The sequence below is a fragment of the Erpetoichthys calabaricus genome, chromosome 12, assembly GCF_900747795.2.
Source record: "Erpetoichthys calabaricus chromosome 12, fErpCal1.3, whole genome shotgun sequence".
Lineage (NCBI taxonomy): Eukaryota > Metazoa > Chordata > Cladistia > Polypteriformes > Polypteridae > Erpetoichthys > Erpetoichthys calabaricus.
Window position 1 is genome coordinate 31569412 of NC_041405.2, and position 14526 is coordinate 31583937.

At 39.9% G+C, this 14526-nt stretch overlaps 1 protein-coding gene across 1 annotated transcript in view; it reads right to left on the reverse strand.

Moving 5' to 3' along the window:
* LOC114662043 (zona pellucida sperm-binding protein 4-like) overlaps positions 1-14116 on the reverse strand; it is a 69330-nt gene extending 55214 nt beyond the window's left edge. Inside the window, exons 1-2 of the mRNA XM_028815337.2 lie at positions 13777-14116; positions 6349-6473 (exon numbers count right to left, since the gene is read on the reverse strand). Coding sequence (XP_028671170.2) covers positions 6349-6473; positions 13777-13990 — 339 coding nt within the window. The 5' untranslated portion in view covers positions 13991-14116. The remainder of the gene's footprint in view (positions 1-6348; positions 6474-13776) is intronic.
* Between the last annotated feature and the right edge of the window lie 410 nt (positions 14117-14526).

Below are 14526 nucleotides of genomic sequence, written 5' to 3' on the forward strand. Positions count from 1 at the left end.
GCTTTTGCCAACCCCCAGTAGGATTTTAAGTTATGCCAAGAAATGGTAGATAATTTGCATAAACAGATTTGCTTCCTGAATCTTGTCCCTGATATTATGCATCATTAATGTAACTTGTAAAATTAGAAATATTTTCAGTACAAGTAGTTCAAAAGGGTTGGTATCCACAATAGTGCCAGCAAATGCCATATGTTCATTTCAAAAATGGACAGCATTAAAAAGACAGCACCACATTGGCACACATCCAAATGCAGATTGCATCTTCTGCTGCGTACACCTTAAAAAGCCATTTCTGTCTGATTACTTGTTTGATGAAGCTGCTCACCAGTTAGAAATTTAATTTGATTCCTTGCATCAACAGGGGGATATCCAGAATCATTTTACTTACTGTAGCTATGCAAGCATTTCTTGAAATCCATGTAAAATTTTACACCTAAAAACAACTTTTCCCCACCTTGTGACATAATATGTACACAATCTGCCAAAGCTTCTAATTATAGACACTTCTCTGGCAAACTCTGTGCCTATAGCAGGTGGCATTAGAACTTTGTTTGCAATTAAATGGGTGTGGGGGAGAGAACCGTGGTTTTGTGCTACTAATTTCTTAATTACAATCTTCATCAAGATTGCAAAGCTGAACTACTGTACTTGTTTCTCTTTTAAACATTAAAAAAACTAATTGCAAGATAAGAGATTGGAGCATCCATATTTATACAGCTGGGAACAGAGGCAGGCTAACTGGCATTTAAAAATGATGGCAGAAATTCACACACAGGAGACACATTTAGAGTTGAAGGCAGATTAGGTCTAAGAAATGGATCTCCTTCATACAGTGGGGATTAGATGCCTTAGGAGTTTAATATCATGAAAGTAGACATGATGAATCTTTTAAAAAGCTATGTACTTCTATGTAAATCAGATTGCAACAGTTTTGTTTTTTTTTTTATATAAAAACTAATGCCAAGGTCAAACCCCATGCCAGTCCACTTTACTGGCCATTATGGTAACCCAATAATCAGCACTGTTGCAATCAGACTATCCAAAAAAATGTGTTACATGTTCCCAGATTGTTTTCTCCTACATTCAATATACTTCCTATCATTACTAAACTGTTCAAGAGCAACTACATGCCCATATTTTATAGTTTGCCCTAAAGTTATCCTGTCCAGGGGCCTCATGTATAAATGGTGTGTACGCACAAAAATGTTGCGTACTCCTGTTTCCACGCTAAAAATCGCGATGTATAAAAACTAAACTTGGCGTAAAGTCACACACATTTTCATGGTAGCTCAGACTCTGGCGTACGTAAGTTCTCCACTCGGTTTTGCAAACTGGCAGCACCCAGTGTCAAAGCAGTGCATTTGTTCTATTGTGGTTTCCCTTTTTTAGATCCACATTCCTGACGCGGCTTTATCACATACACTGAAAATTAACCGCATATTGTTTATTAGTTTAAGGCATCGGATTGTAATTAACCTGTAATAATATAATGGTCCAGGGAATGGTCAAACTATTCCAAATACCATAGCTGCTTTAGCGTCGTTACTCTCACTGCACCTTCTTTCAGCTGTTCCCGTTAGGGGGTTGTCACAGCAGATCATCTTTTTCCATATTACTCTCACTGCACCACTCAGAGTATTTATATCACTGCATCCGAGTGTGGAATCACAGCTGTACAGCAGCTGATCAGAAAGAGAATTGTCAGTATACAGCATCAAGCACAAGCTGCTTTAGCCATGCTGTCTATTTGAACTTCTCCCATATGGAAAATGCTTCAGAGCTTTCCTGTAGGGACCTCACGGTTCAGAAAGTTTCATCCCAAGAACTATAAACGCACTCAATCAGTTCATCAAGTGCTCCTTGTAGAACTGTTTGTACTTAGTACAATCACCTTACTGTAAACTTGATACAGTTACAATATTGCACAACCTGAACCACTTTAAAAAGTGCATATTTACATATGACGATATTTTTAAGATGAAATGCAGCAAAATATGTATTATACAGATAAAACATTTAAATAATCTATATTGTTATTAAACATGTGAGGACACTGTCGCAGTGCTATCAAGGAGCTGGTGCCCTATTCAGGCATTGTTCCTACCTCGCGCTGTATTCTTGCTGGTGCGACACTGGAAGGATAGATGGATAGAATAAATTAAACATGTACTACAAAGATATTTCAATGTTCCTTAAAAGTTTTGAACAATCTGCGTTCTCAGCTTACAGATGGCTTAATATCTATTACAGAGCCGAATGTGTGGCAATTGGGTATTTGGAGAAAGAAAAGTAAGGACAGGAATTGGAGGTTAGTACGTTTGAAAGAGAGACTGTACTGTTGCAATAAATTATTTCATCGAAGGTCACACACGGCGCAGCAAGCATCTTGCGTGAGGCATGAATAATCACTGCGCAACTGTGTTCTCATTTTTAATACATGCTTTAATTCCTATTATCGTGAAAATGTTAAGTATACATCTTAGTATTTTAATTATTCAGAGAGCTGTAATATTACGAATGTAATGGAATCTGTTCTGTTGGAGGAAGAGAAAGCCCAATTAAGATGCACGTAGTGATTCACACACAGAGCACATAGAAGATCAAATACAAAACAAAGCATTTAACGTGCTACTTTAGTTATGATGGGATTTTAGAAACTAGTAAATTAAACGATTTTAAGATGAAGTTTATGATGTTCTACTTTAATGACAAAATAAACTACGTGATTACAGTGGAAATTTCGAGATTAAAGTTTTTTTTACCCACTGTGTCCCTATTTTTTTTTCTCTCTGTACCCATTAAGCTTTCATATGACATTCCGACAGTGGGCTACGACTCGCCTTTTCACAGCGACTTTGATATCTGAACTTTATTTCAGGCACTGTGCAACTTTGTGAACTTGAGCTTTCGAGTTTCTCCAACACACTCTCTCACTTGATCAACTTCCTTTTGTTGTTTATATCTGTTTAAACCAACAAATAGTACGTTTTTCCTTGCCTCTACTTGGTATTTGCTGAAATTCTTCTCTGCCCCCAACCCCCCCGGTGCTTTTGCCTTTGCCTTTTCACAGAACGCTGAGGTTAAGGGCTATTTATATTGATTTGCATATTCAAAGAGGTGTAATTCTGGGAGGAGTTTGAGTGGGGTAGCAGGCATGTGCGTTACTTTTCACTGTGACCGGGATTTATGGAGCGGAAGAACGTGGAAGTTGGCAGATGCACAGATTTATGCATCTGGATTTTTTTGTGCCTACGCACATTTCTGCTTTTGTCCGTATGCCATGTTTTAGTGTGAATTCTACGCACAGCATTATGCGTGAGACCCCAGGTCATTTTTAGCCTTGTGCCTGTTCTCAGCGCTTCAGTAATGCTGAAGCTGAATAAGAACGTTCAAAAGCACTGAATTATTTTCATTGGGACACTATAGTGCTTACACTGCAATTTCAGAACTTAGATCCTGGTCACCACAAGGACCTCCATGTGTGTCTGGATATTCTAGTCATCCCTCAAATCTCAAAGTCATAACATTATCAGGTACCCAAGATCACGGCTAGTACATGAGGTGAGGTGAGGCGAGGGGGAGATTTCATCAGGCAGCACTTTAATGCAATTTGTAACATTACAAAATGACAATACAAAGTGTGAACCTTAGGAATTCCATATACATTCATTTTAAAGGTTTCTCATTTCTCATAACAGTGTGCAATGTTTCAGCACAATGGGAACATCCAAGATTTAAAATGGAACATGCGCATTTCAACGCCATATATCAATCAATGGGATTGAATTTTCTCATGATGTTTAAAAAAAAAAAAACACCAAACAAATCATTTAATTCTCATGGATACGCCTCTTCATTCGGAAGAAACATTACTTTTCCCTGATGGAAACACAAATTAGACGATCTACAAGTCTCCGACTTAAATTTTAAAGCCAAACAATATCTACATCAGGGTTGTGCAAAGTCATTCCTGGAGGGCCGCAGTGGCTGCAGATTTTTGTTCCAACCCAATTGCTTAATAAGAAGCACTTATTGCTCTATAAATACTTCTGCTTCATTTTAGTTATCTCCCTCATTAAGATTTTGAACCCTTATTGCTTATTTAAGTCTTAAACAGCTGCATTCTTGGTTTTTAATTGCTCCTTATTAGCAATAAGATGCAAATGACAAAAGAAACCAGCAGTAACCATTTTGCTTGTTACCCTTTACGCCTGTGTGTATTTATCAGGCACTATTTGGTTTAATTAAATACTTGAAAGGAAAGAAGAGAAAAAAGTGAAGGACTGAGAATTACCCAGCCATTTTACACTTCAAAAATATTTGGATGATATCCTTAGAATGGAAAAAAAAAAAATCTAGGATTTGAGAATGACTTGACATAGCAGAGTTAAAGCACTAACAAGCCATGAAATGTAATTGTTGGCAAGGATTGTTTTCTAATTAAACAACTGGATTGGAACAAAAACCCGCGGCCACTGCGGCCCTCCAGGAATGACTTTGCACAGCCCTGATCTACATACTTCTGTCATATCACCTATGTCCATATATTTGATCTCTTTTCGCTGTTCCATTATTTCACCGAGTAATAATTTCCATTTGTTAGCGCTAATGCGATCTTTACTATCCGTTTGAGACTTCCGAATTTTAGTAATTCCATAATCTTTAACCTGCTCTGCATGTGTATCACACCAACATTTTTGAACCTCTTTACGATGTTCTACTTTGTCTTCTACTCTGTCTTAATTCCGACCCCTCTTGGAGCTAAGATCCCAGGAACTGTCAATAACATTCACATGAATGAGAAGTGATTAGACCGTGGGAGTGGTTGTAAATGTTTGATTCTAAAGCCAACTGTGGCTCCATTTAGTCTGCATCTCAATTCCATTTTGAGAGCGATTCAAATCCAATGTAACTACTTATCCTTCCTGAATTTGCAAAGAAAACCTAATAAACGTGAATATCAGCTACACGACTTCAAATTCTTTACCATGCAGGATCTCTGAAGAAGTCAACACACAATGGCAGGTGCTTAAAGATGCTCCAAGTGAAATCATCACATACTGAATCAAAAAACGCACATTGAGGCATAACATTGGAGAAAAACTATGGCAAATGGACAGGATTGGTAGTCTTTTTGCATTTGACATTTAATGATAAGATTAAATATATAGGACAACAAATAAAGTAGACGATTTAAATGAATTAGAATTTTAAATGATTTTTATAGTGTAGTTTAGTATTTAATCCACTGGACCACCAAGTAGCTTACAGTGAAGTGGACAGCACCTTCTTGTAATTTAATTATGCAACCCTACAAAGTTAGTTGGGTGCACACACTGATGGCACACTTCTGTACCCACCACATGACAAAACCACCTCCACTGGAACTAGAGTGCTAAAACCATATAAATATTTAGACACTGGAACTAATCTGAATAGTGTAATTACAAAATGTAATTAAATTGAAGCATACATTATTAATTTTACTGAACATTTAGATCCCATAGTCTCGATTGTGTGTGCAAGTAAGTTAATATCACCACCCAATGAATGAATGCTCTGTGTTGTCTTCCAGCTAGAGAGGACTTTAGTGTGCCAGTTGGTGGAAAAATCAAGTGTTTGATGATGAACAGAAGATGGGATTTGAGTTGTCGTAACCCAAGTGTCAATGTTAGCCCATTAGCAATTTTACACAATGGCATAATCGCTAATTTTTGGAATCTGTTTAAGGTGTCAGTCACAATGTGTTGAAAGTCTCATTAAGTTCACGCTGTGCACATTCAGTTAAAAGGGCAGGGGTCTTCAAGCTTACAGGACAATTTGAAAGAGCTGAGGTGTTTAGTGGGGGGTGCAGAATCAGACAGTGCTCATTCAGTCTCACATCTAGCTGCATTGCTTTTAATGCAAATTGTGGGCTTGGTTTTAAAGCTAATAATAAGTCTGTATAGAAATATGTATTGTATGTCAATTAAGTGCATCGGACAGTGTGTGAAGGGGGTCCAGTGGTGTTAGGTGTGGAGGGGCAGAAAAAATACATCTCTCCTCAAACAGTATTTCGTAATGTGCCAGAACTGCCCAAAATGACCCAACATTAGACAACTGTGCTGTGTGATGAAGGGAACCAAGCCAGCGAGATGCCAGGTCTTGTTGCCAGGATAGGCTCCAGCTCCCTCAAAGATGGATCTTTCAGAAGAATTTACATTGTCTAACATTCATTCCTGCCTTGAAATCAGCAGCAATCCACACACAGACTTTGCATTAACACACTTGAGCTTCATCTTGCCACCTTGAAAACTTATACCACTTAGTTTAAATTTGAAATTCAATTGGAGAAAAGTAAACTGATACCTCAGCATGGACATAGCAGCCATCATAAGCACTAGAGAAGGTCACCAAACCAGATGCTTCACTGCTTACTACAGTTTTGCAATGATTTGAAGTGGTTGGCACCTTGATGGTCATACCAGCAAGATCTGAAACGACAAAGCATGCACTTAAGACAACTTTTAAATGATAAAACAGTCAGTAAATATTAGAGAGGAGTTTAACCTGGAAAAAAAAAAAAAAAAAAAAAAAGGAGGAAAGTAAGCAAACCTCATTCACTCTGCTAGCATTTTGTTGCTTTTGCTTATTTACAAGTTCACTCCACTGTCTGCAAGTTTTAATTCAACCCACTTTCACAAATCAAGTCAACTTTTACTTTTATTTGACCTCATTGTGTGGTTAGCCATTCTGATAAAACCCTCACACACACCCCTCCAGATTCAGAACAGCATAATAAAATTTGTTTAAAAGGAATCCAAAACTTTGTAGTAGTCATCCATTATTTTAAATGCTAACATTTATTACTTTGATTTACCCTTTTCTGTGACGTCTGCTCCTTTAATTGTATCCAAATGCTGCCAATTAGAAGTGCAGACACTGCTCCAAATGACATTAAATGCTGACGGGAAGCAGTTACTTCCATGTCACACTCAATTGTGTGCTCATTAGTAAGAGAACAATTATAACCAGAATGTACAAAGGGGCAAAAATCTTAAAACAAGGAAACTAATTCAAAATATACCACTTTCATTTCTAGATTGACAATCAAAAAGCTGGTAAATAACTTACTTGATGAATAGGCAGATATCCACTTTGTGACAGAAGTTGGAGAGGATGAAAACCAGCAGCCCTCCACACTGAATGTAAAGGTATAGTGTACCTAAAACTGACATTTTATGTATTACCACTGTATACTTTGTGGACATGGCTGAAAACCTGATAACACCTTTTCATGCAGAACAGGGAGAGAGAGGTTGGACAAAATAGAATTCAGCAGCAGCCAGCACTGAACAAGAGCAAACAAAGGGAAAAAACTGCCATTAAAGAAAAGTTACATTACTGTCATCACAATCCACACATCTTACTCCAGTCACTTGCTTAAAATGTGCAAAATGGATGCTCTTAACTAAAATACTTTTAGTACTTCTAGAATGATCAGCACTTCCATAATAGTAAAGCCAACACATCATGGGAGTGACTTTGATTCAGAGACCCACCTCTGTCTGGTCATTAGTCAAGAGTCTAGTGATCAATTCAAAAGGTCACTCCTGTGAGTTTATGTATCTATCTACATCTCTATTATATAAAAAAAATCCTGCAACAAGATGAGACTTTTTGGAAGATTTTTTCAAGTCCTGCAAGACGAGACTTCGGCCATGAGATTTTTTCAAGTCACGCCCTCCTCTCAAATTTTCTCAACCATACCCACAGTCCTCTCACCTCTCATTTGTGTGAATGCTTTTGTCAGACACAGTTCCTGCTCTCTCAGCTCTTATGAATTTTAATGGTTTTCCTCACTTTCAGTTCCCAATTAAAAGACAACGTATTATGTCCAAATCTTAAAGAATTTCTTCACGAAGGGTTATCAACAGAAGAAATGATTACATGTGCAATCCTAGCACCGAGAAACTGGGAAGTCAAATGAATTAACGCCAAAAATGTTGATCGGTGACATAGCAAATTGGTTATGAATAGACTATGCTGAAACAGTTGGTGGCGATTGTGCGAAGAATATCTACAACCATTAACACCGTCCGGTCTTCCACTGCACTAATTACTGTAGAAAGAAGGATGTATCCAAGAAAGGTAATGTAGTAAATCTGGGGATAAAATTACACAACAAAGGAGATTTTGATATGCTATTCATATTAAAATGTTAACAGTTTCGCTGTTAGAATAGCTTTTCAAACACAATTTACAAATCTCCGAGCCAAACATTCGAAAAAGTAGTTTTTTTTAACAGAGAAAAACAAAATTCACTCATGGGCAGTTATATGTTGAATTGTCACGATGAAAATCCAAACACAGAATCAAAATTCAATACGATATTGATGAAAATTTAATTAAAAAAAACTGAAGTTTTGTAAAAATTGTAAAACTGAAGTTTAAAAAGTATTTGCGTGTTAATTTGAAACGTGGCTAACAATTAATATCCCAGATGTTAACGTGGAGCTACCTGGGTTTGGCACAGTTAGAGCTGACAGAGACGCAAATACCTGCAGGAAGCAGAAAGGAGGAGGACTTGCTCTCTATGTCAATACAAGGTGGTGTAACTCTGGACATGTAAACGTCAAAATCTCCACTTGCTGCAAGGACATCAAACTGTTGGCCGCAAGTCTGCGTCCCTATTACTTGCCCAGAGAGTTTGGACAAGTCATTGTTTACATCCCTCCTCGGGCGGACGTGGAGATGCGAGTGACATCATTCATTCCGCTGTAAACTACAAACAGCACCCCGAGGCGCTTGTGCTAATCGCTGGAGACTAATCATGTGACGCTGGACAAAACATTATCTGACTTCTCCCAGTATGTGAAGTGTAACACCCAGGGAAATAGAACTATTGACCTACTGTATGAAAACGTTAGACGCATACAGCTCCACCCCGCTGCCTGCGCTTGGAAAAGCAGATCATAACCTGGTTCCGCTTCAGCCTCACTACAAACCAAGAGTGAGGGAGCTACCTACAACCACACGTTCATTCAGGAAGTGGTCCCCTAAAGGCAAAGCAGGCTCTGAGGGACTGCTTTGGAACTACAGACTGGGATATCCTGCAGGGATCTCATAGTGAGAACATTGAGGAGATTGTTAGCTGCACTACCGACTACATCAAATTTTGTATGGACATTGTAGTTCCAGGAAGAACTGTACGCTGCTATGCTAACAACAAGCCATGGATTACAAGTGACATCAAGGGCCTTTTGAACCAGAAGAAAAGGGCTTTTAAAGGCGGTGAACAGCATGAGCTCAAGCGTGTGCAGAAGGAACTCCAAGTCCAGCTCAGGGTGGCAAAGGAGCAGTACAGGAGAAAGCTGGAGCAGAGGTTGCAGAATAACAGCATGAAGGAAGTGTGGGATGGGATGAAGATCATCATTGGCTGCAGCTCGAAGCGGGGTGCCACCATCGAGAGAGAGAAGTGGAGAGAGCGAACCTGATGAACAACTTCTTTAACAGGTTTGACCACCCTAACCCACTCTCACCTAGGAGTACTGCACCCTCCACCCATCCTTCTGCTGATTCCAGCATAGGAGAGAGTTTCCCCCCCACTCACAATTACAGCAGCTCAGGTAAGCAGAGAGCTAAGGAGACTTTGTGCCAGCAAAGTAGTGGGCCCAGATGGAGTATCGCCACAACTGCTGAAGGCCTGTGCTTTGGAGCTGGGAAGTCCTCTACAGCTTATCTTCAACCTGAGCCTGGAACAGGGGAGAGTCCCGAGGCTTTGGAAAACATCTTGCATCACCCCAGTCCCAAAGGTATCACGTCCTAGTGAACTGAATGACGTCTGGCCTGTCGCTCTGACATCACATGTGATGAACACCATGGAGCGGCTGCTGCTTCACCACCTGAGGCCACAGGTCCACCACGCCCTCGACCCTCTGCAGTTCGCATACCAGGAGAAGGTGAGAGCGGAGGATGCCATCATCTATATGCTACATCGATCCTTCTCCCACTTGGACAGAGGCAGTGGTGCTGTAAGAATTATGTTTCTGGACTTCTCTAGCACCTTCAGCACAATCCAACCTCTGCTCCTTAGGGACAAGCTGACAGAGATGGGAGTAGATTCATACCTAGTGGCATGGATCGTGGACTATCTTACAGACAGACCTCAGTATGTGCATCTCGGGAACTGCAGGTCTGACATTGTGGTCAGCAACACAGGAGCGCCACAGGGGACTGTACTTTCTCCGGTCCTGTTCAGTCTATATACATCGGACTTCCAATACAACTTTGAGTCTTGCCATGTGCAAAAGTTTGCTGACAACGCTATCGTGGGCTGCATATCTATCTATCTATCTATCTATCAGGACTAGGCAGGAGGAGGAGTACAGGAACCTAATCAAGGAGCTGGTGGTGGATTTTAGGAGGCCCAGGCCCCTCATGGACCCCGTGATCATCAGAGAGGACTGTGTGCAGAGAGTGCAGACCTATAACTACCTGGGAGTGCAGCTGGAAGATAAATTAGACTGGACTGCCAATACCGATGCTCTGTGCAAGAGAGGACAGAGCCAAATATACTTCCTTAGAAGGCTGGCATCCTTCAACATCTGCAATAAGATGCTGCAGATGTTCTGTCAGACAGTTGTGGCGAGCGCCCTCTTCTACGCAGTGGTGTGACAGAGGAGCAGCTTCAGCGACAGACTACTGTGACTGTCCTGCTCCACTGACAGACTGAGGAGATCGTTCCTCCCCCACACTATGCAACTCTTCAATTCCACCCTTGGTGGGGGGGGGGGGGGGGGGGGGGGGGTTGGGTAAATGTTAGCATTATACAAAGTTACCGTCTGTTATACCTGCATTTTTATCACTCTAATATTGTTATCATGCAGCATGGAGTGGTGGCTCTGAGGCTAGAGATCTGCACTGGCAATCGGAAGGTTGCCGGTTCGAATCCCGTAAATGCCAATAGGGACTCTGCTCTGTTGGGCCCTTAAGCAAGGCCCTTAACCTGCAATTGCTGAGCGCTTTGAGTAGTGAGAAAAGCGCTATATAAATGCAAAAAATTATTATTATTATTATTATTATCATCAGCAGCAGTCTGTCACTGAAGCTGCTCCTCTATCTGGAGATGATACGGTTTAGTGTATGCAGTGGATTCTCCATGATTGACAGGAGCCTGCTCAGCGCCCGTCGCTCCACCACAGATGTCAAACTGTCCAGCTCCATGCCTACAATAGAGCCTGCCTTCCTCACCAGTTTGTCCAGGCATGAGGCGTCCCTGTTCTTTATGCTGCCTCCCAGCACACCACCACCTAGAAGAGGGCACTCGCCACAACCGTCTAATAGAACATCTGCAGCATCTTATTGCAGATGTTGAAGGACGCCAGCCTTCTAAGGAAGTATAGTCGGCTCTGTCCTCTCTGACGACACATATAAAAGTTGACTAAAGTATGTAGGATAAATTGTTAGAGAAATTTTCAAATTGTAAGAATTATTTGGAATCTTTAAGGAATCTATGCACTTTAATTGAATTAAATTCTTACGGGCGCCGCACAATTTTAAGTCGCATATGACCACAACAAATTTAGTGCATTCTTGAATAAAATCGTGTATTTAAAAAAAACATTTTTTAGCCACCCTAATGCCACACAGACCTTGGCACATTACAAAAACCTTGACTTGGGTGGGAACGTGATTTGACTGAAATGACATTAGCGACAGAGTGGAGTCAAACCTACGATCACAAAGAGAAATGTGACATTCATTCATGTTCATTAATCATCTCAGAAAATCCTAACCACAGTGAAACCTTACACGTGTGAAGTACCGGAAATGTGCGTTTGTCTATTGGAGAATTGAACCTTCACTCTCTTAGAAAAGCCCAACACTTTATTCATTCATGGAGCCAATAACGCCAAATCACAAGAGTATTTTGCAAAATTTGAATATATAAAAAAATGAAAACAAAATCTAAATTTTTTTTTTTAAAAAGTTTGTGTACAGTGGTCTTGAAGCTCCGATCATTTAATTGAACGTCCAACACACTAAGCACTTTACCAATGTTGCTTAATTTTCATAAAGCAAGACCATTTTTTTTTTTTTTTTAATAAAGATTTGTCTACATTGGTCGTGAACCTTTGACTGATCGAACACCCAACACCGTTGAACCTTGTCCAAAACTGCTAAATTCATCATACACACACACACACACACACACACACACACACACAGTGTATGTTGGCCAAAAGCACTATACATGTAATCTCTAAAAGTAATGAGAAATTTAAATGACATAATTAACATACAAATCCCATGTCAAAACTGATGAAATACTGCATTGTCACTGGAGGTCAGCATGCATGCAAAGTTTGAAGGAAAATCAGTCCCGTAATAGTGAGTTAAAGAAAATTGAAAAATTTGACGCAGACAAACAGCAAATTAAATAAAATTGTATTTAAAAAAAAATAAAAATTGTAGCAGCAGTCATCCTATTTAATCCGAGTGCGGCTTGAGGATATGGAGTCCTCCCATCAGTCTCCGTGCAGTTTTAAGCCTGCCTGATGGGAATTGTAGTCTCTGCTCCAATACTAAGCTTGTAGGTTCAATGACAGAAGGGGAGAAAACTTTTATACTGTATATACTAAACACCATTCTAACAGGGTCAATGATGGAAATCACTGTTGTATCACTTTTTTTTTTTTTATAAATAACAGAGAAATTGATTCAGTTACCCCGGCAAAAATTTGATTTTTAAATACTTTTAAAACATTACTTCTGTAAGTTTCAAATATTATTAGGATTAACATTGAAAGGGTCATTGCCATTGGAGGTTGTGTGCATGAGTGAATAGAGCATGCGCTACCTGGGTTGGGCAGCGGTGTTGCAGCACACGATTGACTACAAAGGGAACCAACTACCATCAGGGGCAGACAGGCCATTAGGGTACTTGGGCAATGCCTGGTGGGTCACGGACTCTGGTTTGGTCATGGGCCGGATGTTTCATGAAATAGATTTTACGTACTGGTTACTGTTTGACATTAAAATTAATTTTCTAAACATTATCTGTCCGGTACTGCAATGTGTATATAGTCCTATATAACATACCATATGATCAGGTTGTTTTAGTTGTCAGTACACTACATTGCAGCAAAAAATTTGGTCAAAACTGCCTTTTGCCGATTTCTGTTTCGACACCACTTTTCATTTAGCATATACATCATTGCAATTTTCTCATCTAGTATTTAAATTCTTCTGTACTAATTAGTTTAGATTATGTATTTATGCATTGTATTGTTCTCTGCTCATCAGCGTGAGCGATAATTAGTGGTTTTTAGCTGCGATTATTAGTATGATGAAATAAAGTTATAAAGCACAGGAATGGAATTTTTCCTATTAGGACGGAACATTTATAGTTTATCGTAAAGTTAACAGAACATTTCAATCATGCGAGGTTTTCATTATAACCTCAATTATAATGTATTCCATTCTAAATGAGCAAATTGATTATCGAGTTGAAAATAAATTGTTTCATTGTTTTAAGAAAAGTACAAAGAATAATGGGCCGACCTCCTCACTTCACTCGTTGAAGGATGCCCAGGCCGGTTTTGACAACCATGTTGACGATTTCATTGAATGGTTTCTGTTCACTGCAAAACAATTTGAAGAAACCTGAATTGTGATGATGGCTGAGGAATATGGTTCACCTATTTTGCGTCACCGTTCGCGCACGGCGCTATTTGAAAAGAGCAAAGTGCTGTAGTTGGGATTGTTTAAATCGCGCCACTGCCGCAGACTTACCCACTACTTTGATCCTGGATCGCAAGCCTTGGTGAAATGTCGCGCGAACCCCGTGCTCCGTACACAACACACTGGGGGTCAGGGGGTCGGTTGAACGCAGAAACATCTTGCCAGATGCAGTGTGGTCATCGGGTGACACGGCATAGCAGGGCATAGAAGTGAGCAAAATGCAAACTACCCCTAGAAGGAAAGATGCAGCGTGGTTTCCGATCATGTTGCCTGCTAATTTTATTTTATGGTAATTAGTTTGACGTAATGCACCGTTTAGATCAAATGTAGATTCGCCAAATCGCAGACACCAGCTTTACCGACGGAGTATCGGTCTTTTAATAACTTTGAATGTCCCGGCAACCTAATGCCTGACAAGGCGTGCGTGATTTAATAATGACTTCAATAAACTGTCTCGTTAAACAAACGCCATACATGGTACAGACCCTCATGACTATTACGAATAAATTAAAAAAAGGCGCCCTGTCCTGTTTTTTCGCTTCAAGGAAAGCGGCCATCTCCGATTAATCAATTAAATGTGAAATGGTGGGGCCGTGACACCGCCCACGAAGATTAATGCAATAGTACAAACTGGGAGCGAATGAAGCGCCGCCGATGGTCGCTATTTTAAAAGTTCACTTCTGAGTGGTTAACGTGGTTATTATTTTTAGTGCTCATATATTTTTAAGACCATCTTGGCGACGCTTAGATTAGGGCCATAGTCAGTTTCACAAAGCCATCCATCTATAATTAAGTAATCTT